The 25,260-nt window shown below is 39.1% G+C and overlaps 1 protein-coding gene across 4 annotated transcripts in view; it reads left to right on the top strand.

The window, feature by feature from the left end:
• Nucleotides 1-25,260, top strand: part of LOC121955276 (kinesin-like protein KIF13B) — a 58,257-nt gene that overhangs the window by 3,556 nt on the left and 29,441 nt on the right. For all 4 annotated transcript variants that reach the window (XM_042503146.2, XM_042503147.2, XM_042503148.2 and 1 more), the window contains exons 4-20: nt 334-427; nt 9,706-9,718; nt 10,725-10,785; nt 11,684-11,776; nt 13,536-13,716; nt 14,951-15,038; nt 15,149-15,283; nt 16,014-16,126; nt 16,547-16,658; nt 18,649-18,861; nt 19,573-19,683; nt 21,193-21,327; nt 21,950-22,080; nt 22,230-22,316; nt 22,531-22,721; nt 24,182-24,422; nt 24,518-24,680. In XM_042503146.2, the coding sequence (XP_042359080.2) occupies nt 334-427; nt 9,706-9,718; nt 10,725-10,785; nt 11,684-11,776; nt 13,536-13,716; nt 14,951-15,038; nt 15,149-15,283; nt 16,014-16,126; nt 16,547-16,658; nt 18,649-18,861; nt 19,573-19,683; nt 21,193-21,327; nt 21,950-22,080; nt 22,230-22,316; nt 22,531-22,721; nt 24,182-24,422; nt 24,518-24,680 (2,162 nt within the window). The remainder of the gene's footprint in view (nt 1-333; nt 428-9,705; nt 9,719-10,724; nt 10,786-11,683; nt 11,777-13,535; nt 13,717-14,950; nt 15,039-15,148; nt 15,284-16,013; nt 16,127-16,546; nt 16,659-18,648; nt 18,862-19,572; nt 19,684-21,192; nt 21,328-21,949; nt 22,081-22,229; nt 22,317-22,530; nt 22,722-24,181; nt 24,423-24,517; nt 24,681-25,260) is intronic.

The following is a 25,260-nucleotide window of genomic DNA, read 5'->3' on the forward strand; positions in this document are numbered from 1 at the left end:
ACACACACACACACACACACAGAGTGTATGCCACCTGTTACTCTGCGGTGACAGTTTTGTCAGTGACTACTAAGGAGAGTTATGATGACCAGTGCATACAGTACATGCACTTCAAACTGTTCCAGTCGGACATTTTAAAGTTGAAGAGCCCTTTTACAAAAGAAACTGTGTCCACTTTACATTTCCACCTTTTTCTGTAGATTCAAAGATGACTACATTAGGTCCATTCAACTGTCAAAAGTCTGGCACTGATAGTACTGCAGGGAAATGCAATTTATTCATATTATCATGAAACATGCACCTCTTTGATCACTGACTTATGTTTACATTCAGAAAAAGAGCTGAAGACAAAATGTGTGGTGGAGATGGAGGGGAACCAGACAATTCTACATCCGGCCATCGCCAGCATGAACAAAGGAGACCCTCGGTGAGCTGCACCTTCACACACAGGTCACACACATTATATGGTACAAAGTATGTTTCTTAGTAATTTTTTTAAACACAGTTTAAAAAATGAAATTAAAATTTGTCCTTAATCCTGCTACATTGAGTTGAAGGATGAGTTGATTAAAAACACCAGCTGCTATAAAAATTCTGGGTCATTTTGCAGTTTTCCCAGTTTTATGCCTCCATGCCAGCAATCGTCTCGACCGGAGACAGTATGTTTTCAGGTTGCCCGTCCCTCATTCTGTCCATCCATCCGTTTGTCCTTTCTGCTGTCTGTTTGTCAGTCCATTCTTAAATAAACAATATATCAAGGATGTCTTTGCACAAACATCTACTTAGACTTAAGGATGAACTAATTAGGTTTTAGTTGTCAAAGGTCAAGGTCACACATCTGTCTTATTCTTGTGGATGTAATATCTCATGAACACCTTGAGGATTTTTTTTTCTTCAAATTGTGTTCACTTGGAATCAATTATCTGATTAGATTTTAATGGTCCAAGGTCAAGGTCACTGTGACATTGATAACTCAAAAGTACCTTGAGAGAATTACTTCAAATTTAGTACAAATGTTCGAATAGACTCAAGGATGGTTGTCAAAGGTCAAGGTTACTGTTACCTTACATTTGTTTCATTCTTGTGAAAGGGATAGCTGAAGATTGCCTTGAGGGAGTTTCCTTATATGGCAAAAATGCCCACTCGTAATCAAGAATTAACTGATTTGAAACTGGTGGTCAAAAGTCAAGGTCACGGTGACCTCATACAAAATATTTTTATTTGAAAATAAGCTCTTTGATAAACAAACAACTAACCCTATGATACTTACAAGTTTTGTTGAGCAAGATAATCTTCACAAATGAACACCACTTTTAGGGTTTTTGAGGCCTAAATGCAATTTCCAGCTATAAAAAGTTAAATGCTAGGCTACAGACGAACTGCACTATAGTCGCATTGCCACCACCACGAGGCTGTAAAGCAGTTCGACGTGATGATGTTCTGCAGTCCCACTTAGCCACTTCTTGGCAACTGCTTTTTTTAAGACACATAGAAGCTTCGAAGTTCACAGTGGGGTATACCAAAAACTCATTCAAAAAACCCATTGACTTCGAGATGAGAGAACCAGAGGTGCTGGAATGCTAACTAATTTCCGTATTTTAGAACTCATTTCTGGGGTTCTCTATTCTGTGTCCCCTCTCTAAATTTGGGGTTTTGTCGTGAGCCCCTAACTCTAATCCCAGTTATTTTTTTCCCCAGCAGCCTCAGCAGCAGTTTGTGGATTTTGAGTCATGGGATGGATAACTGATCTGTGTATCCGATCAAAGCTGATCAGATCTATGGAGAGGCAGTGAATGCAAACTTTCAGACTCAGTGCAAGAAACTGTACAGTTTCACTTTCACTGCACCTGGAGCGTCTGGTCCATCTGTGCCCAGAGTACATTCTGCACTCCGAGAGTGTAGTGCAATGCTTAATCGAATGGTATACATATCCTTGTAACACTCCTAATAACCAGTCCACCTCCAAAAATTGAATATCTTATCATGTCCATCGCCTAGCCACAAATTAATTAATTTGTGGGAAATCATGTACAGCAAGTACAGTATTGGAGCTCTACTAATTTGATTCACTGAGTATTGCTGGCAGAAGACTTTATACCGAATCTAACCAGCCTGCCTGGTTAGAATCCAGTTACTTGGAAGAAGTTCAGATCCAACCGTCACCCCACCCATTCTCCTTCTATTACTCTTTTCACTTTTTTCCTCCTCCCTCTGTGTCCTTCCTGCTTTGCTGCTCTCTTTACAAAGGGTGTGTCTGTTCCAGCTCAGTGCTGCTCAGGTAGACAAGCCTAGATTTAAAGGAATAACAACAAAAGAGACAATGTCAAGACTTGAGACTCAATTCAAGTCACGCCAGTGTCTTGAAGTCCCATCAGTTTAATGCATCAGAATAGTGACAAAACGACGGATGTGGGTGTAAAATGAGCATTGATTGTGTTCAGTTGAAAACGTGTCACTGGCATAGATTGTATGAAATAATTGATGTAGCCACCCTGGCATCACCCATGGGTTTATGGATCCCTGTTTTTAAAGCCTGCAGTTTGAGATTTTGACCATCGCGAAACCCAATGCTAGCTGCTAGCTTGGTTATCATGGTCCATTCACAGCTGTTGTTAACCTTGATAATACTAATGCAAATTTTCCCGATCAAAAAATAAGGCTTAAAACCATTATAACAAATGTACTTAACATGAAATCTTAATATTCAGCTTCTTTGACCCGCTGTGGTAGTAACCTCTCAACAGAAGTCATTCACCTTTTACTTAGCCAAACCGATAATTATGCATAGCTGTAAGCCACAATAACCTTTGAAAGGGTCAGATAAAAAGTTTCACCCCTTTAATAGCTGTCATGAATGTTGAATTTAGCTAAATTAACTTAAGTATGCATATATTAGGGTCTTAATAAAATTTAAACAAGGGAGATATAAAAAATTACCCACATACAGTTGTCATGAATGTTGAAATTCATTCAGCTCAGCTGCCTGTTCCACCTGTAGAAACCGGAGACTGAGCTCTGGTGGTGCGTGCTGTGCACTACATATTGGTTAAATGAAAAGAGAAGTGCCTGTATTTATGACGGCATTGAAAAACATACCTACTGTAATACCATAATACCACCCAATCCTACTATAGAGACCAAAACAGATGGCACCCATCTGTCACTCAAAGTGCCTGTGCCCTTAATTATGCATAATTTTAAAACTTAATAAGGTTTAGAGAAGTGATTTATACAGTTGTACAATTATCACGAACTGGGGGATTTGCTATAAAGACCAAAACTGTTTTTGTGCCAGGCTGTAAACACATTTATTTCTGCTGTTAATTTTGGCATTTTAACATGGGCGTCGACTCACGCTTGGAGCCAGCCTCAAGTGGCCATTAGAGGAACTGCAGTTTTAGGCACTTTCACTTCATTTTCTTGCCCTGGAGGTGCCGCATGGCCATTGGACATGTGTTGTATGTTGCCAGTGTTTTCTGTTAACAAAGCAGTTCAGTCCTCTTCTCTTCTCCTCACGGTCAGCCAGGCAGAGAGTAACAGCAGAGCAGGTAGCTGCTCCCTGGAGGGTTTGTCCCCTTCTCAGGTTACCTTGTTCAGTAAATATGCCTTAGGGCGATTCCCTGCAGTATGACAGAGTATAAATGTCTTTCTTTGCAGAAGGAGGGCGTCTCATATTTCATGCATATGTTCTGAATTTTTGTGTGCGTATGTGTCTGTGTGTGCCTTTTCTGCCCCGACATGCTACAGCTGTAGTATGCTTCCCCTTTGGGGCTCAATGTGAACAGGTTTTACAGGCTCAGTGCAACTCAGCCTTCTGTGATCACAGAGCTGCCTGAGGGTCATAGAAGCACAAGCAGTGGTGAAAGAAGTATTCAGATACTTCGGTAAAAGTATTAATACCTCACTGTATAAATACTTTTTACATGTATTAGTCCTGTATTACAAATTTTAATTAAGTAAAACTAAGTAAGTATATACAGGAAAAAGTATTTAAAGCATTATACATCCAAAAAAACTCAAAATTAGCAGAAAATTTGAAAGCAGAACAAAACAATACAAAGCTTAAAATTAATATAAACAATAGAAAAAACACCCCAAACTAATAATTACTTGAAAAATAAAACCCACCACTGAAACTCCAAATTATTAAAATAAAAATAAACTTGAAAATGTTGAAAAAACAAACAAAAATAAAACAAACACAACTCTCAAAATTATAAAAAATATTTTGAAAAAATCCTAAAAACTCAAAATTAGTAGAAAATTGAAACAAAACTAAATAAAAACCTAGAACATTAATCAAAACGGTAGAAAAAAATACATTCAAACTAAAAACAGTTTAAAAAAAAAAAAGCAAAACACTACAGAGGCTCCTAATTGTTAAAAAAAAAAAACAACTTGAATTGAAAAAAAAAAAAAAAAAAACACCCAAAACCTTCAAAATGATGATGAAAAAGTTCTCAAAAAAACTCAAAATTAATAGAAAAATTAAAAGAAAAACAACCCTTAAAACTAATTTAACACAACAGGAAAAACACCACAAAACAAAAAAGTATATCTAAAAAAAACAACCATGGAAACTTATTGAAGAAACAAACTTGACACATAGAAAAAAATCCCCAAAATATCCTTAAAAATATGAAAATGAAACTTAAAACTCAACATTAGTAGAAAAGATAAAATTAAAATAATAGAAAAAACACACCACAACTAAGAACTATTTGTATAAAAAAACACCACAAAAAAAAAACCCAAAACACCAGCATGAGTAAAAATAATTCAAAGAATGTTTATAAAAAGAGGTGTTAATTAATTCTGGCAATTGACTGATTTCTTAATCAACTAATCATTGCAGCTGTACTTGTATAAACTGTTCGGTAATTCATAACAAATGGCAAACTTTTTAATCTCTTATGTTTTGCATGCAAAAATCTTAATCTGTAAAGTAACAAAAGCTTTCAGATAAATGCAGTGAAGTAAAAAGTGCAACAGTTCCCTCTGAAATGTAATGGAGTAAAAGTATAAAGTAACATGAAAAGAAAATACTTAAGTAAAGCACAAGTACCTCAGATTTGCACTTAAGGAGGGGAAGGTAAACAGATTTTGAGCAGCAAGTATTTTCAACAGGAAAGCATCAGTTTCTGCATCAAGGAGCTCTTGATTGGTTTCCCAGCAGAGTGCATTCTGTTATGAGCATAATGTGTGTGTTACAGAGCAGCTTTGTTTGTTGGGAGTCACTCAGCAGCCAGTTCCACTGGCTTTGTGCTTAGTCAGCTCACTGCCTGACAGGTTTAACTGAAGTGCTGCATGAGCCTCAGGGGCTGTTAATAAGTTACGGCCCCCTTGGTAGCTGCAACCAGGGGCCGCCAGACCTGCGGGATGGTGGAGATTAATAAAGCCTCGGGTCTGCTTTCATAACTTTGGAGCCCACCACTCGTCAGTAGGCATGTAAAACAATAGTTTCATGGATCTCATTTTTACTGCACTGGCTGTAAACAGACTTTGAATTGTTGCAGGAATATTTATCAGCCCCCTGCAGAATAATGTTTAGAAAATGAAAGGGAAATTGTAAGCCTTTCTTATCTGTGCTCAGCTTTGATAAGAGCTCCACTTTGAAGAGTTTTTTTTATCTGTTTATGACATCACCAATGTTTCCTTGTTTTATATCCTTGAGAACTTCTGAGCACAGAATCTGTAATACAGAATCTACCCAGAAGGCTGTGTGTTATCAAAGTACTTAAATCTGGAAGACTGGAGTTGCCTGTATGTTTTCAGTCATAGACTTTGGGACCCCCCTTCCTCCTCCCTCTCCCTCAGTGACTCCTTGGAGCTGCGAGGCTCTGCCAGTTATCTCAGGAATGTCCTTGCCAGCCCAGGAGAGGACAGGACTTAATGTTGCTCTTTCATGGACCAGCCAAGTCTCACATAGGGACACCTTGTTTCATTACACCCCCCCGTGTGTGGCCGTGACTAAATTTGCTGCCTTTTTTAAACCCCAAACTGATATTTCTGCCTGAGTGAAGGCTGTGTGTTGTCAGTTATATGTGGTACGTCACCTCAAAGGGTGGCTTCCCTGGAGACTGGCTGCCTGTATGTAACTATGATAGATCTTAACAAATATAACTATCTGTGTTTCTCACATTTTACATCTTACATTTTCGGTGGCCAGCTTAACCCTTTGAACCTGTAGCAACATCATTTTCCTTGGGTTGCTTAAATCTTTCAATCGTGTGCCAATTGGTCTTTAAAAACAAACATTAGAAAATGGCAACGAGCAACATGGAAATAAATGTTTCACACATTGCAAGAAATTAGTAGATTTAGAAAATGATTTTTAAAAAAGCTAGGGAAAAATATGAATATGAAAAATGAAGAAAGCCAGTGAAAACCTGTATTTATAACCATAACAATTACTTATTTAGAATTATTTTACAAAATTATTTCAATCTTTTATGCAACTTTTTCCAGCTCATTTCTGTGTTTAATCATTTATTTATTTATTTTCTTAAAATTTTCAGTTAATTTTCTTATACTTTTTTCTAATTTCTGCTAATTTGGGGCTCATTTCCTCTTAGTTGTTCAGCTCTTCAGTTTTTGGTGCTTCTGCATCGGCTTCATTTTTCAGCCCTGGTGGTTTTTGCTTCATTTCTTGCCAAATGATGAATTGCTTGGTTTTTGGGTTAAAATAACTGTGAAATGCTCCATTACATTCACAGGCCAACTTAGCTAGTTGCTAACTTTGTCTTAACTTTTGTAGTGTGGTACGGTGCTGGACAGTTTTGTTTTTTTTGGTCTGGGATAGGCATTCGGAAATTCTTTTTTTTTCTTTTTGCAGAGGACGAATGCCATTTCAGTGTTTGTGATCCTGCCGCTGCGCCTGTCATATACACAGTGACAGGAATGATCATTTCAGCTGAAGTTATTTATGGGTTTATTGACTGAGTCGAGCCATTTCGGTGTCCATGTGAGCAGCTTTGGAACCCCCTCCCACAGCCCCCCCCCAAATGGAATTTCAATGTCTTCCACGAGGACACTTACCATTTCACAACAAGATTTAACAGACTAATTTAGAACATTGAACTGATTGTTATACTTATAACTGTGGGAGTTTTTTTTAACTTTACAAAATATAGTTTGTCACAAAGCTGTCAAGCAGTCAGAGGCACACCAGGCTCTCTCTCACCTAACACTGAAGCTGCGTGGCGCATGGTGTCTCTCTCTCACCTGAGGCGTGGAAGCTGTTGGGTGGTCGGGATGCCATCTGTCTCTCACCTCTCTCATCCGTGAAGCACACGGTCTCTTCTCACCATACAGTGAAGCAGTGAAGTGCAAGATCTCTCCCTCACTCACCTGACGGTGAAGCTCTTGGGCCTAAGGTGTCGGCACAGTTTCTGTCATCCCCCCGCGCCAACAGAGGCTCCAATTATTTGCTGTTGATTAATGGCAAAGCTCCGGATCCCAGAAAATGGTATTCAGGACAGCCCTAATTAAGAGTGGTTTGGATGAACCAAAACAGGAAAGTGGTGGGCCTGAAAACCAAAACAATGTGGTTAAAGATGCCAAACGGCGTCATAGAGCAGAGGGAAACTGCAGAGGATTTTCTTTAGGTCAATCGCCAAAAAGGATCCTTTCCACATACAGATGGTCATGTAATCCGTCGTTATTGTAGACATATTAATTGTCACTGTTTCATACACTTAAAATTTAACAGAATCAGATTTTTACGGACACGGTATGACTGGTGCATGAATGCCACATTGCTGGCAGACAGCATCATGGCCCTGGAGCTTAGAACATGTCTGATAATTAAATTTGACGTTTGCCTGCTGGAATGTGGTGATGTGCTTGCTGACTGATGCATGGGATGCTGTTGTTGGCTGTGCTGGGATGAACTGAAAATGCAGTGAGTGTGTTTGAAAGTGCTCTGGTCAGAATGGAGAGATCGTGGCTCGGCCTGTGTCTCAGGGACGCTGGAAGGCTCAAATGTTCTTAGAGCCTTGTCACGTTCTCCACTTGATTCACAATGAGCCAAAGAGGATTAGTCACCTTAACAGAGTTTTAAGCTTTGCTCCGATTAAAACACCTTTGACCTTTTATTCTGGAAACCGTCCCTTCCTACTCCGCTGACTTTGACCCTGGGTTTTGTCAGATTTTCAGTATTTGCTTGCTCTGCTGTTTCTGCTCTGCTGTTGTTTGCTGTACTTCTCTGAACTGCCACAGAACAGTTAGTGAACGTCAAGTATCTGTGAAGACACAACAGGTCACAGCATTGACCTAGCATTTATTTAAATGAGTCAGTGCTCATCCAGGGAGACGTACGGGAGTTTGTATCTATGGAAAACACATCATATTAGGACTGTTGGTTAATGCTTCCATGCAGCTAAGAACACATTTTTCTGCACACTTCAAGCCAGGCGTTAACTTTATTCATTTTTACCTCTATGCCAGACAATACATTTACATGCACAGTTAAGTGGAGTTACAGTCATAGCTCAATTTGGCCATTTAATTGGACTACTGTCCTCGTCCCAGTACACAAGCACTGTGGGAGAATTTATTTACTGACAGAGTTATGTTTGACTCCTCCACGGCAGGTGGAAATATACCCTATTTCAGTTAGGTGCTATAAGACCTTCTTCCTGTTGACCTGTTACGTCCCAAACCAAACAAGTTAACAAGAGGTAAACGGGTTGCATGTTGAATGGTGACAACATGGATAACATTTAAGCGCTGTACATTTAGTATGTTATCTATGCTTTACTTTTTACCTTGGTCTTGTTTTGTTTTCCTCCCTTCTTTTTCTTCTTCTTCTGTTTTTTTCCTGGCTTTCTTCTATGGATTTATGCCATTAGACTCCTGGCTCAAAGCCCGGTGCGGGGACTATGGAGCATGCGCAGAACACCTAGGCCAGTTCAGGTCCTTTTAACGCATTTACGTAAAAAGAGTAAATCGACCACAACCGCATAATCTAAGTGTTTTAGCCTGACTTTGAGGAATTCAATTTAGCACAATTTCAGTCAGACTAACATGTTTGCATGTATTTTAAAAGTCCAGTTTTAATCAGACTAACACAAAAATGTGACTTTTTCCAACATGTAAATGTACTGAGTGATATCCGTGGTCTGAGCCAGTACCTTTTCGGGTTATCCAAACAACCATCTCGTTCATGAACACAATAGTTCAAGAATACATTGTGAAAACATTTCTTTAAATTTGGCACAAACGACCACTTGAACTAAATGAGGAACTGATTCGATTTTAAAGGTAAAAGGTCGAGGTCACTGTGACCTTGTCTTCATCTCATTCTCATGAACACGATATCTTAGGAATGTCTTGAGCAAATGTCCTCAAATTTTGCACAAATATCCTCGTCAACTCATGGATGAAGTGATCAGATGTTTTTGGTCATAGGCCGACCTGGGTGGCTGGACTTAGCTGGCTTTAATTTAATATTTTAAAGGCTTCAAAGGCTCTGGTTTGCTTTCCCTGCAAATGCTACTTTGTTTTTAATTTTGAATAATGCCTCTTTTAAAAACCAAAATGTCAAATTAATTCATTTTTTTCAGTGTTGATGGTGTTATCAAGAGAATGAAAAATGTGAATGATTTTAGATTTGAAATAGTTTTAGGTTGATTGACATGTTCATGTTTATTTTAACACCACATTTTAACTGATATTTTTATTTCTTATCTCTGTCGTCCTCAGAAATCAGCCAAAGGTGAGTATTAAAATTCATCTCTCAATTACGGTATACAGTGGAAATTGCTTATAGTGATCAGAGTTTCATTGATCAACCTGCTTATTTTGATCAACAAGCTTTGGACAGACACAATTATACCAATAAAAAATACTTTAAATTACCTGAAAATAAGCAACAAAAAAAGGAAAGAAAATAAAATTGAAATGACAAAGAAAAGAAACAAGAAAAACAAAAAATACACTTGTTTTTTTTTCTATAAAAACATAATTATAATTATTAGATCCTGTGGACATTTTTCCTTTTTTATTTGGTAACTTTCTAGTTACCCCCCCCCCCCTTTTTTTTTAAAGATAGTTTTCAGGGTCAGTTTCTCATCATCTTCTCCTAATTTATTGCAACTAGCCCTGCATTTTTTGTTAAGTGATTTATTGCTTGTTTACCACAGTCTTTTGGAAAGAAATCAAATCATTTTTCTCTGGTTTCAAAGATTGAAATGCTTCTTAAAGGTGTCCGATAGAGGCACAAGAAAACTGATGCAGATCCAGGTTTCAAAGGATTAAATAATTAGCTTACAGTATTCAAGTAGCACGCTTCATACAACACATGTTAAAAAAATTGAACTTTTTTATTTTTTTCATGACTTTGGCTGCTTTTAAAATTGACAGTTTGCCTAAAACCAAACCGGTTTAAGCTCATATACCAAACCAGACTGGCAAAACCAGAAATCGATCCATCTCTAAGTTGATAACGCCCCCTTGAGCAGGCCCCTCGTAGCGAAGCTGTCAGTTTTATTGCTGATAAAAATTGTCATCTTATTGTGATGAATTTGTCCAGGACAGATGTTAACACTGCAAGAGGTTTCCACTGGGCTTTATATTAAGTTAATACAATATCAGTTTTTTTTTTGCAATGCACAAATTCTCTCTGTGACTGTTATCTTATCATTTAAAACTTTTGGAAACTGAATGCTCATTCATGCATTAGTTGTTAAAAATGTGATTCCATGCTTGTGTGTGTTCTTCAGGTTTTCGCCTACGACCACTGCTTCTGGTCAATGGAAGAGAATGACAAAGACAAGTTTGCAGGTCGGTTTATCCCCTCAGAGACTCTGGGTTATGAACTTCATTCTGTTTTTAGCTCCTGTGTAACTTCACGGCTCCATGACTCATTTCTAAAACTTATCTCCTGACAGAATGTTTCCTGATATTCTGAACTATTTGTGGAGTGGCAGAAAGGGACTGTTGAGAAGTTCGGGATAAGAGTTCCACTTTGTTTACCTCTAGATGAGCTCTGCGGTGCTGTGTGTTAAAAAGGGGTGGAACAAACTCATTGCCAGGGGGTTTCCTAACAATGTGGGGGCTATTGATAATTCAGCAGCTTATGTCAGATGTATTGAATGTGAACAAAATGCCCAGCATGTCTTTTCTGGGCTGTGAGTCTTGTGTAGAGACAGAGAGAAAACAGCAAGTCATGTCTTAATATGAAGAAAATGTTTTTTCAGCCCCTCCTCCACTCTGCTTTGTTCCAAAAGATAACCCTTTCAAAACTTGGCATGATTTTTTTGTGCTTCTTTCTGACACCTTTTACAAGTATTAAAACCTGTGAACCCTGTTCAAATAGTTGCCATTTCTTTGAAAAAGAAAAGGCAGTTGTAAGAATTGTTCCACAAATTGCAAAAAACAAGTAGATGTTTATTTTTTTAAAACAAGGGAAAATATATCTTTGGGGAAAAAAAGGCGAAAAGCTGTTGTTGGCAGTTTTCTTATTTATTTTTTTCTTTATTTATTTTTTTATTTTAACTAATTTTCAGGTAATTTTCTTTTTTCTTTTTTTCCAAATTTCTTGCAAATTTTTTCTTTCAGTGCTAATTGCATCTCTCCATGTTTTGATGAAATCGAGCCAATTAGCATATGTTTGAAGGGTTAATTTGTAAAAATAAAGTCTAGCCCATGTTGCAGCGTGTGCTGTTTGATGTGTGTGCAGGTCAGGATGTAGTGTTCCAGTGCCTTGGGGAGAGTCTGCTGGACAACGCCTTCATGGGCTACAACGCATGCATCTTCGCTTACGGACAGACAGGTAACATTCACACCTGCAAACATCTCAACTCTGGGCCCTTGGTAAAATTAATATTATTAATATTAAATAATATTATTATAAAATTGGCTGTATTTCTTTTTTAAAAAGTGGCAAAAACTCTGTGAAGAAACTTGAGAAAATGTCAGCAATCAGCAAATAGACACACACACAGACACACACACACACACACACTTCCCAGACACCCACACACACACTTCCCAGTTCCTTGTACTTCTACTAAGAAGTGAGGACCAGTCAAAATGTCCTCACTTCCCAAAACTACTTTTTTTGGTCCTCACTATGTAGCATGTACAAGAACACACATCAGAAGCAATTTGGGGTTCAGTGTCTTGTTAAGGGACAGTTCAGTCAATGTTGGAGTTCCTCCACCACCTGAGCTGTAGCTGATAGAAACAATTACATTCTAATGATTTCCCTCTTTGCCGTCATGTAAGAGTAAATGCACGCTGTTGATTCGTGCTGTTAGACGTGGCTCTCTGAGCACAAGTATCTCCTGTCTGTTATCCATAAACTTTATCGGAGCTTCTGCGATCATTTTACGACTTCAGTTTGGGTCACCTTTGCTCGCTAACAAATCGCTGTGCCGTTCACCAGGAGGCTGCAAATCTGAATGTCATCACATTCTCAGACTGTCTCAACAAGCTGTTCAATGAGTGTTTTATTCAAGGGTGTCTCATTCTGCGGTGCGGACTCACCAGAATCTGTCTGTCAGACACATATATTCCATCTCATCCTGGAGTGCTTGTTCATCCATATTGAATTTGCATGAAAGCTTAAGAGGTGCTGTGGTACATCTGTTTATTCAGAGTCATGCATACAGCTTTTTTTTCCCCCAGAATCATTAGCAGTACTCTGCAGATCTGCAGTAATTTACTCTACAATTGAGCATTTTTTTTTATCTCTCACTTGCCTCCACAGCTCCAAATCACTGAAATCTGTCATGTCTCAAAACCTAAACATAAAGACCATTTTTCTAAGTTATGTAATTTAAAAAAAAAAAGTGTCACACTTTATTGTTAATGGGACCAATGTGAGCAGTTTAAGAGGCTCTAGTCATTGTACTGCAGTGATTTGCAACCTGCTTCACTTTGGGGCCACTTTTGCAAATGGACAGGGGACCAGGGGCCCATGGCAGCAGCCCCATACATGTTTCTAGGATTTTAGGATGTTTGTCACATTTTAGGACATTTTTAAGACTTAAAGACGATTCTAGAATTTTAGGATATTTCTAGGATTTTAGGACTTTTTAAGGATTTTAGGACTTTTTAAGGATTTTAGGACATTTCTAGGATTTTAGGACTTTTTAAGGATTTAGGACTTTTTAAGGATTTTAGGACGTTTCTAGGATTTTGGGACATTGGGGTCTTTGCTAGGACCTTTGTTGGGGGTGTGGGGGATCCTCCACTGCCACTTTTTTTAATAAACAAGCTCTATTTTGATGCTGTTTTATACACTCTGACACCTTATTTTTACTAAAACTACAAAAACAATTCCCAGAGTGAATCACTTTATTTTTATTGTGAATTAAAAAATGGTTGGGGGGCCACCTGGCACCTTATCGAGGGCGAGATTTGGCCTGCAAGCCGTAAGTTGAGTAACACTGTTGTAGGGACTTTTCTAACCAGTTCAACTGAATCTGACTTTATTTTCACCTTCCTTCCTCTTCCCTCTGTAACGCTGCTTTGGGTCTTTTTCAGCTTCACATTAGGATGAGTAACCTTTAGCTGTGTGTCTGCAGGCTCTGGGAAGTCGTACACCATGATGGGCTCAGTGGAGCAGCCCGGTCTGATCCCGCGGCTCTGCAGCTCCCTGTTCAGCAGGACTGTGCAGGAGGCCCAGGAGGGAGAGAGCTTCACCGTGGAGGTCTCCTACATGGAGATTTACAACGAGAAGGTCCGAGACCTGCTTGACCCCAAAGGGTGAGGAGCTGTTTGTGCTGGATGACTTTGAAACAGGGAGTCAGAGGCAGTGCGTATTTCATTTGCATGACCCTGCAGTCTTAAAGAAAATACCAAAGATTTGGGATTCTATGCCGTGAAACTTAAAATGGTGAACCTGCAGTCATATGAGCCTTCATATTTCAGTCTGACATTCAATGGCTGTGAATTTTTATCCAGGAGTGGATTCATTTTAGGATTTGAGGACACTGGGGGCTCAGCCTGGACCTCTGAAGGGGGGGTCTAGGGTAATCATCCTTTTGGATAGATAAACGCTATTTTATTGCTTTTTTATGCACTCTGGCACCTTATTTACCCTGAAAACATTTTTTTAAACTCAAATTATGAATTCCGATGTTAAACGTATTAGTAGTACTGAGTATAAACATAATACTTGAGAAATGCTATCATGAAAAATATATTGAGTAAAGTTCAAAGTTGACTGAGGTATTTTTTTTAAGTGGCAGAATCAAACTAAGTACATTTAGTCAAGTACAAGTATGGACAGAATGACAGATTATTAGATCCAGGGCATTTTATCATTTTTAGTTTGCTATTTATGAGAGAGTAGGGTTTTTTTTTTTAGAGAAACCTTGCATTTGATGGCATTGTGAAACAGCAATTTCTTTTTATCTTAAAAATGTATTTATTTTCTCCTTTAAAACTTTTTGGGGCATTTTTTTATTTGAATCTTTTTGTGATTTTTTTCTTCTTTGAAAATTTTTGGTGATTTTAACAAAAGCTGCTGTTTTTTTCCCCCCTTTAAATTGAAAACATGCCTTCCAAACTCACGAGCTCGCCAAAATAAAGAATCTTCAATATTACTCCATGTATTATAGCCAGAAACTGTAAAAACAGAAATTATTGTTGGATTTTCACATCATCACTTCATGCATTTTCCACAAGGCACTCAGGCTCAAGGAAAAATATTTGTAGCTTTGGGAAGGGTAAGAAAAGCAGCCACCCCACTTCTCTTATAAATAAAGAACAGTCCCGTAGGACTATTCATATATTTGACATTAAACAGCAAGTGATGCTGAAGCCTCGGACGCCCAGGCGTAATGACGCCAGTGTCTTAAGGCTGGTTGTTTCTTTAACAGTTTATTTAGGAGTGGAGAAAGACAGCTGTCCAGTTTAATTCCTCAGGTTTGCAGTTGGATGAGACAGAACAGGATTAAAGACAAACACAGGATTAATATCCGTCTCTTCTCTGCAGAAACCGACAAGCTCTGAGAGTGAGAGAGCACAAAGTTTTGGGGCCTTACGTGGATGGTCTGTCCCGCCTGGCTGTGGCCTGCTACAAGGTACCTTATGAGCTAATTTCTGCCCTCATTTTCTTTTGCTTTCCTGACACTGCGTTGCCAAGGGAAACGAGTCATTTCATAAAGCGCGGGTGTGTTTGTGTCTCTGACAGGACATCGAGTCTCTGATGTCAGAGGGAAATAAATCTCGCACAGTGGCGGCTACAAATATGAACGAAGAGAGCAGCAGGTCCCACGCTGTGTTCAACATCATCCTCACACACACACTCATGGACCTCAAGTCTGAGGTGAGACGACCTCACACACACACACACACACACACACACACACACACACACACACTCAGTATCAACTATTGACACCCTACAGGATTATAACAATACTTTTACTTTTTTTAAAAAAAACATTTTGCATCTATTCTCCTCTGACAACCTACATTATCAATATACCTTTATAATAAGATTATATGTTGCTTGTTATTATTTGTTCTAAACAGCTAATTTAACCCCTTGAAACCTGAGCAAACTGGCTAAAGGAAGGCAATAAGCAACGTCACAAGAAATTACCCCAAAATTAGTAAGGAATCAGTACAAAGTTATACAAAAATTAGCACACAAAGAAAAGAAAACTGGTTAAAAAATAAATAAAACAAACAAAAAAAAGGAACTGGCTTGAAAAGAGTGCTAAAAATGTAAATGTAATCAACTTTAAATATATTATTATAATTAAGTATTTATTTTCTAATTATTTCTCTCGTCTCTCTCTTTTTTAAAAATCTCTTTAATCTAATTTTAGGTTCATTTTCTTGTCAGCTTTTTCTAATCTCTTGCAATTTGCAAGACGTTTCTTACCAAGTTGCTCGTTGCCTTTTTTTCCATGTTTTCCGAAAGTATTTGAACCAGTTTGCTTAGGTTTCAAAGGCTTAATGAAGTTTCTCTCTGCACTGACTGGTAAAAATGAAGGCATTTTAGAAATAAAGTCTTAACATCACGTCCGTCTGTGTTGTGTCGGCTTCAGACGAGCGGAGAGAAGGTGAGCAAGCTGAGTCTGGTGGATCTGGCCGGCAGTGAGCGGGCAGCGAAGACCGGAGCAGCGGGGGAGCGTCTGAAAGAAGGCAGCAACATCAATAAGTGAGTCAACAGAAAATAGATACGTGGCTCGACACTAAAGACTGCGAAAACTGCTCTTCCAAAAACTAAATTAAGTGGCCGAGCTGTATTCCTCAGAGGAGATTGCTGGCTGGAATTATGTTTGTTTTCTGTCTGCGTACACTCACTTTTGATTTTGGTCTTTTTGGAAGCATGCTGATCTTATTGGTTTGTCTTTTTGCTTGACAGGAGGCTATTTCCCTTATTTAGTACTGCCACAATGTAACAAGTATTTCACATATTTATACTGCAACCCTGTAAGCTTGACTGAAATCTTTCACCCTTTTTTTGGCCAAGATTATCTTGATGGGGTTTGGTCTTTTTTGTTCCTCTCTGTTCTCTGTTCTTACCTCTCTTCTTGACTCCCCCTGTCCTCCTCTGTCTCTGTGTCTGTCCCTCCAGGTCCCTCAGTACTCTGGGGTTAGTTATCTCTGCTTTGGCCGACCAGGGAGCGGGGAAGAACAAAAGCAAGTTTGTTCCCTACAGAGACTCCGTGCTCACCTGGCTGCTCAAGGTACTCCGAGAAAAAAACATTACACCTTGTTAATTCCATTTCAAACACTTTAGTTCCTTTCGCACTTCATATTCATTTTAATACTCAACAGGGGGTTAACACAAAAAATTCATTTTTACAATCTAAAAATATTAGACTTTAAAGTGTCTGAGCACAGCAATTAATTTTCTGGTGTGCTTTCTGTCTTGTTGCCCATTAAGTTTCAAGGCCCAGCTGGTTGTTTTCATTAGTGTTGCTTAGTTTGAAAATAATCTCTTTGCCAGCTTTGAGTCTTTAATTTGGGGTTTTTATGCCCCTGTGCCAGAGATGGCCGAGGCTGGAGGGATTACGCTTTCGGGTTGTCCGTCCGTGTATATGTACATCCACACATTCCGAAACATTCACTTGGACTTAAGGGTGAACTGATTAGATTTTGGTGGTCATAGGTGAAAGGTCAAGGTCACTGTCACCTCATCTGTTTTAGTCTTGTAAATACAACATCTCTTGAAGACTTTGAGGGAATTTCTGCAAATTCGACGCAGACGTTCACCTGGACTCAAGAATGAAGTGATTAGATTTTGGTTTTCAAAGATCAAGGTCAGTGAGACCTTGACACTTGTGAATGCGATATTTTAAGAACACCTTGAGCAATTTTCTTCAAATCAAGCAACATTTGAGTGGGATCAAGAATAAGGCATTACATTTTGGAGGGCAAAGATCAAGGTTACAGTCACATTGTATTCATCTCATTCTTGTAGAAGCAATATCTCAAGAACACCTTGAGGGAATTTCTTCAAATTCAACACAAACGTACACTTTGACTAAAGGATAGATTTTGGTGGTCAAAGGTCAAGGTCATTGTAACCTTGTCTGTCTCATTATTGAGAAATATCTCAAGAACACCTTGATGGATTTCTTTCATACTAGGCAACAATTCAAAGATGAACTGATTACATTTGGAGGTGAAAGGTCAAATTCACAGTAACCTTGCATTTATTTCATTCTTGTGAAAGCGTTATCTCAAGAACATCTTGGGGTTACTTTTTTCAAATTTGTCACAAACATTCACATGCACTCAAGGAGGAATACATTTCATTTTAATGGTCAAAGGTCAAAGTCACGGTGACCTTGTATTCATCTTATTCTTGCGAAAGTGATATCTAAAGAACAACTTGAGGGGATTTGTTCTAATTTGGCACAAACATCCAGTTGGACTCAAGAATAAACTTATTAGAATCACAGGGTTAAATGTCAATTGTAAAGTTCGCGGTGACCACATAAAACATGTTTTTGGCAATAACTCAAGAACTTATGCGCTCAGATTTCACACAAACATCTATCAGGATATAATGATGAAGTTGTGACATGTTACATCCAAAAGGTCAAGGTCAGCTGTGACATCATAATCTTCTCCAAAAAGATTTCTGGCCATTACTCAGCGTCATTTCTCAGGAACAGAAGGGGAGACATTTGGTCAGATACTCAACTGGTTACACTAATCTTGTAACTGCTGATTGTAGAGATCTTCTGTGCTGCCGGGGGTAAGATGCGTGTGATGCATCCATTTTCACAGACAAGGATGTAAACTGTCAGACAAAGTTAGCTGGTGCACGGAGGCATACAAAATCTAAAGATACTAGACTTTAAAGGGTCTAAGTACAGCAATTAATTTTCTGGTGTGCTTTTTGTTATGCTGCCCATTGAGTTTCAAGGCTCTGCTGGTTGTTTTCATTAGCGCTGCTCAGTTGGAAAAGGCTCTCTTTGCCAGTTCTGAGTCTTTAATTTGGGGTTTTTAAATTAGTCTTTAATTCAGCTCCTTGTAGAATTGTAATTGTGTTAAATGTTTTTTTTTAAAACATGCATGAGGCCTGATCCCCTCCAAACACAGCAGGCTCATAAATCATACGCTTTTCACACATTTAGTCATTCTTTTTCTGCACCAAAACAGTCGCCTTTCTTTCTTTTTTCAGTCTGACACTTAGAGGTTTGGGTTTCTTTTTAATATCTGCAGGATAGCCTGGGAGGGAACAGCCGCACAGCCATGGTCGCCACCATCAGCCCGGCTGCAGACAACTATGACGAGACACTGTCCACCCTGCGCTATGCCGACAGGGCCAAGAGCATCATCAACCACGCTGTGGTCAATGAAGACCCCAACGCTAGGATCATCAGAGAGCTCCGAGAGGAAGTGGAGAAACTGAAGGAGCAGCTCACAGAGGCGGAGGTACACAGTGCCAGCCTGCATTAGTATTCTGTATGTTTAACCCTCAGGACCCGTTTTAATATTATGAACACTCATATTGCTCTGTGCACAAAATGTGCTTTTTAAAATCAAGCTTTAAAAAGTGTTATATGTTATTATTATTTTCTATTTTCATTGAATTATTTTTTAACCAACATCAGTCCTAATCATAAATATCAAATATTCATTAATTGTCAGAATTTTTACCTTTTAAATGCCAGGTTTTTGTCATGATGCCACTGTGTTTTTAGATAAAAAATCACAAAAAAATAATTATTTTCAATATTCTACATGCAAAGTGGTGGAAAATAGTAAAATTGGCAAAAGCCCAGAATGACACCCAGAAATAATACAGTGCATGTTTTTATGCTTTTTGATGGCTGTGGGATCAAACATGGCAGTTTGAATGGAGCATTTTTTGACCTTAACAGTCTTAATGTAACAATTTGGTTTCCACAGTGTATTCTGGACTTATTGTAGGAGCTGAGCTGGAAATTCACTGATTAAACAAAAATACACAGTCTTGCCAAAATTTATACCACATGCATGAACACAGCAACAATTATAAAAAATAAATAAATAAATAAAAAGTGCGTAAAATGCACCAAACAGTCCCTGAGGGTTAATACTGAATGAATAACGTTCATGAAGACGGGTATGTGAAGAGAGTAACGCAGCGTGTGTCTCTGTCAGTCTATGAAGGCCCCTGAGCTGAAGGACAGGCTGGAGGAGTCTGAGAAACTGATCCAAGAAATGACCGTCACCTGGGAGGAGAAACTCAGGAAGACTGAAGCTATAGCACAGGTAACACACACACACATACACACACACACACACACACACACACACACACACACAGTTTGCCCTTGTGGAGATCAGTAGTTAAAAATCGTATTCTTGTTATGCTCAACCTCAACTTCATTAACATTTCTGTCGATTTCTTGCACTCATATAAGCGCAACATTTAATCAAACTGATGAGATCAAATTAAAATGTGAGTCATGCCAGTTGATTTATTTTCTGTTCAACCATTTTGACTTGATTTAAGTTTAACGCAAGTTGTCCACTGAGTTTTTAATCAGCATGGAGGCTGTTTCAGCTCAGCTTTTTTTTTCTTTCACTTTCACATTCCCTTCATTTAGTAATTAAAGGGATACGTCGCCTATTTTTTAACCAGCTTTGTATCAAAATAATTTGGTTAGCAGACATTACCGAGGTATGACTTGTGGCTGAGGGAGATGGGTAACACATCTGGAGAGACTGAGATTTTATAATGAAGACGGGGAGACGTGTTTAATAAGATATGGAACCCTGTAATTAAACACCTTCAGGGAAAATAATAATATGATGTGTCGGAGATGTTAATAGCTTGCTGTGTACATCTCTTTTTTTGGCTTATTTTATATGTATATACACATATTTATTTATATACTTTAAGAGTGGCTTTGTATTCAGTGTCATGACTATGGCTGCTGTTCCAGATGTGCTGTGCTTGTTTGAGGTTTTTCCCTCTTTTTTTTAGTTTGAGGGTATTTTTTGTTGTCACTGGTTGCTATTTAAATATATGTTACTACCAATGTGGGTAGTATGTGGAGATACAGTGCAAGGCTTAAATGTAGTGTCAGGAGTAAGCTACAATAAAATAATAATGTTAATCATCCTTTATAGAGAAATTACAGGAATGCCTTTTGATGAAAATAAGTCTTCAAATGTGCTTTAAAATAAGGAAGTGATGTTGCAAGCCAGAGTTTCTCAGGCAGGTCATTCTGCAACTGAGGAGCCCTGACTGCAAATGCTAGGTTGCCTTCAGTCTTTAAGCCTGAGGTGGGAACAGCCAGCAAGTTCCTGTCTTAGGATCTCAGGTTGCGGGCTGGTTGGTATGGAGACAGCAGTTTTGATTTATATTCTGGCATGTGGCCATGAAGGGCTTTAAAAATAATTAGTAAAATCTTGAAATCTGTCCTAAAACAAATGGACAGCCAGTGTAAATTCATTGAAATAGGAGTAATGTGTTCCCTGTCATTAATTTTAGTTGGACGTCTTGCTGCTGCATTTTGCACAATTTGGGATCAATGAATTGACCTCTGCTTTACACCTGTTAAAGACCATTGCAGTGATCCAGTCTTGATGAAATAAAAGTATGAATGAGGGTTTGGGGGTCAGTAAAACTCAGAATAGTTTGTATTTTAGTGTTGTTCCTCAGATGGAAATAACATGACTGGATGACTTTGTTCATTTATCAAAGAGCAACATCCAGATTCAGGTAGTGTTTCTGTCAGTATAGAATAATGTTTTGTAATGTGTTCTCTGCAGGAGCGTCAGAGGCAGCTGGAGAATTTGGGCATTTCTCTGCAGTCATCAGGAATCAGAGTGGTGGATGACAAGTGTTTTCTGGTCAACCTTAATGCTGACCCCGCCCTCAACGAGCTGCTGGTCTACTACCTGAAGGTACAGTGTGCACGCGCACGCGCACGCGCACGCACACACACACACACACACACACACACACAGTCCAGTGCTGCTTACTGTACATGTACAGGAGTGGAGTCGCAGCAGAATGACACATGGTACCATGATTTACATGGTAAATAAGATTGATTCAATTAAAATGAAGAACAATGTTAATTTGACTTATTTTGTTTTTGTTTCCTTGTTTATTTGACTTTCCCCAGAAAATGAGAAAACAAATGTCTTTTTTCAGTATTTGGTGTTTTGAGAAAAACAAGTCATTTTTAGTTTTTTTGGTTTTCCAGAAGAAATTGAATAATTGAATGAACAGCTGATACAGGGACCAGTCTGTGGCCCTTTTTTTAAATTTTATTTAATTTTTTTGACCTGAGCATAAAATCTAAAGTACGAATAAACAAACGTTTTTTAAGTGTCCGATTCATAAACAAAAAATAAAATAACAAATTGTTTTTTAATTTTCTGATTTTGGATTTCAAATTTAATATCAAAAGAAGGAATACAACACATTAATCAGGCATGTCCGCGACATACACAAAAACAGTGTGCGGAATCCAGGCGGGAGTGATTTTGTGACGCTGTCTCTTCTGTGTCCCGTGTCCAGGAGCACACGCGTGTGGGCTCAGCTAACTCCCAGGACATCCAGCTGTGTGGGATGGCCATTCAGGCTGAGCACTGCGTCATCGACATCACCGAGAACAACGGCGTGGTGCTCAGTCCTCACCGCAATGCTAGGTATGTGTTTAACCTGAAATCTGCTACCCGTGTTTGAGTGATCGCACAGTGACCGTGAAACAGACACACAACCACATGGCGGTAATTCTAACCGGTTATACTTCCAGTATGATCTCCTCTCATCTCAGATCCGTCTTGTCCCCCTGTAGAACATGCGTGAACGGTGCTGTGGTCACCAGTCCGGTGCAGCTGCATCACGGAGACAGAATCCTGTGGGGAAACAACCACTTCTTCAGGTGTGTTTCACCCACAGCGTCCACTCTGAAGTTGCGTCTGCATGACGTTTGATTCCTAACGTGTGTAGTTGACATTTATTTCCACGTGATCACAAACCCTTCATCGTGTCTCTTCCTTTTTTTTCACCACATCACACTTCCTCTTTCTGTCTCTCATTTTCTCACATCCAACCTAACACCACCACCCCCTGCTCATGCACACACACACACACAGGATCAACCTGCCCAGGCACATGGTCCACGCAGGAGCTGAGGATGAGGAGGGCGGCGCTGTGATGAAGACGTGCTTGAGCACCGACCAGCTGGAGGTGGACTTTGACGCGTCCAGCGACGTGTCGAGCGAGCTGAGCTTCGGCTACGAGTTTGCTCAGGCCGAGGTCATGATGAAAGGCATGGGCAACAACGGTGAGTCAGAATGACACAAGAGGATTTCACAACATGTTTATTTACACGGCATCGTAAAATACATGCTGGTGTGGTTCAGTCAGGAACTTCCTCAGAGTGTATGAGTGTCAGCAGCGGTGAATAGTGACAGTGCATTACTCGTCATTTTACTGTTAACCCTTTGAAACCTGAGCAAATTAGCTTGATCTCTTTCAGAAACATCGGAAAAAGGCAATTAAAAAGTAGTAGGAAATTAGTCAAAATTACAAAAGAATTACCTGAAAATTGAAAAGAAAATAGAAGAAAGTTTAAAAAAAACAACAGCAATAGGTAAATGACCTGGACAAAATGCTTTTATTTTTCATTTCTCTAGCTTCTTTTGTGCTTTATAGAAGAAAAAAAAACCCTTTGAAACCTGAGCAGATCAGTTTGATTGCATTCAAAAACATGGGAAGAAGATGTTTAAAGATTTGCAAGAAATTAGTAAAAAGTTTAAAAAATTAATTAATTAATAAATAAACTTAAAATTTAAAGAATAAAAACAAACCAAGAGGACCAAGGAGAAGAAGAAGAAAGTTTAAAAATATTTATTACTAAGTTGCTCATTATTATTTTTTTTAATGTTCTTTAGAGAAATTGCAGCAATTCGCTCCGTGTTCAAATGTTAAAATACTTGAAAAAGGCGCAGCAGAAAAAGAGTGATGTCGCTCCAGGTTTTTCAGTGAACTCGTCCACTTTCTGCAGCTTTATCAGAAGCACAGGATGTCCACCAAGTTCCTCCAAACAGCTTGTGTGCAGTAGAATCCAAATATTTAGCTCCAAATGATTCCACTGAGGGAACATAGGCTCAATATTTACCCGATAATCTATATTTCTGCTGCCAAACAGAGATAATGAGGTAAATATTGAATTTTTGGACCAGCAGTGAGTCAGACTGTGAAGCTATTCCAACTGATTGAGGTTGACTAAACAATGACAGGATTTTGATTTCAGCATAAGCACTTCTTCTAGATGCTAATATTCACTTAAAAAGTCTTACATTGAATCTATTCATCTAAAAATAAGGCCTTAGACTGTATTAAAATGTCTCAGATTAATCTTTCAAATGTCTTAATCTTGCTAAAATGTGGAAATTAGGATTTTATTTATTTATTCTTTCATATTCAAGTGCAAAATCTAAATATAAATATTTGACCAAGATTCTCCTTAAATATTAATACTTTGTGTTGGTTCATTTTTTTTCTTTTTTCTTTTTTTTCTGTTTTGGGTATTGTAAAATTAGTCATAAATTAATTCCGAGTGGCATTGAGGAGGTCTTAAAAAGTCTTAATTTCACTTGCCTTAAACTGAAGGAACCCTGACTTGATAAGAAAGAATAAGAAGTTAGAAACTTCTTCACACTCACTCCTCCTCACTCTCCTCTTCCTCTTTCCATCTATCCTCATGCTCCTCCTCCTCCTCCTCCTGCTGCTGCTGCTCAGACCCTTTGCAGTCGGTGTTACAGACCCTGGAGAGGCAGCATGAGGAGGAGAAGCGCTGCGCCCTGGAGCGGCAGAGGCAGATGTATGAACAGGAGCTGCAGCAGCTCCGCCGCCGGCTCACTCCTGAGAAACCCTCCCACCTGCTGGACCCGTCGGGCCTGCCGCCCAGTGCTGCTGCCGCCACCGCCGCTGTGACATCACCCAGCTCCCACAAACGCATGCGGCGCTGGAGCGAGGACAGGTGAGACCCAACGGGACCACACCTTTACTGACCCCTGTTGGTCTTTTAAGGAGACAAAAGACTCCAAAGATGTAAAACTTGTGTTTGTGGTTCAGAGAAGCGATGATGACTCGCAGCCTGCGGCGCCTCAGGGAGCAGATAGTTCGGGCCAACCTGCTGGCACAGGAGGCGGGCTTCATAGCCGAGGAGCTCAGCAAGAGGACAGAGTACCTGGTCACCCTGCAGATCCCTGCCGCCAACCTCGATGCCAACAGGAAGGTAGGGAGTGTGTGTGTCGGGGGGTTTGTGGTTGTGTGGGTGTCAGGGTTGGAAATTCCATGTTCTGCCACTATAGCCAGCAAATCCCAAAGTCTACCAGCCACTCAATAGATTACCATTGTTTTTATGACTGTCAAATGAAGCAAATCCAGCAGCCACTTGCATATTTTACCAGCATTTGACTGATGGCTGGTGCTGATGTCCAACCCTGGTGTGTGTCAAAATAAGAAAGAAAGCAAAAGCAAAATTTAAAGTTATTCAGCAGAGCAGCCCAATAACAGTTTAGAGTACCTAACATTCTCTTTGATTGACAAATTGTTCTTAAAAGTTGAGGTACTTGTGAGAAGCAAGTTTAAAATCTCATGTTCAGGGTTTGTACGGTCATAAAAAAAAAATGGAAAATTCATGGAATTGTCAATAACGTTTTACATCGTTTAATATTTTATTAAGGATCTACGTTATAAGTCTTTTTTTATCTCTGCGTCTGTCTGCTGTGCTAAAATGCTAGATATTGTTGCTGTGCTATTGTTTTGTACGGTCGTTCTGCTGCTCCTTGTTGCTTCACATGGCTTTTGCTCTG

The sequence above is a fragment of the Plectropomus leopardus genome, chromosome 16, assembly GCF_026936395.1.
Source record: "Plectropomus leopardus strain MGB_pleo_1.0 chromosome 16, ASM2693639v1, whole genome shotgun sequence".
Classification (NCBI taxonomy): Eukaryota; Metazoa; Chordata; class Actinopteri; order Perciformes; family Serranidae; genus Plectropomus; species Plectropomus leopardus.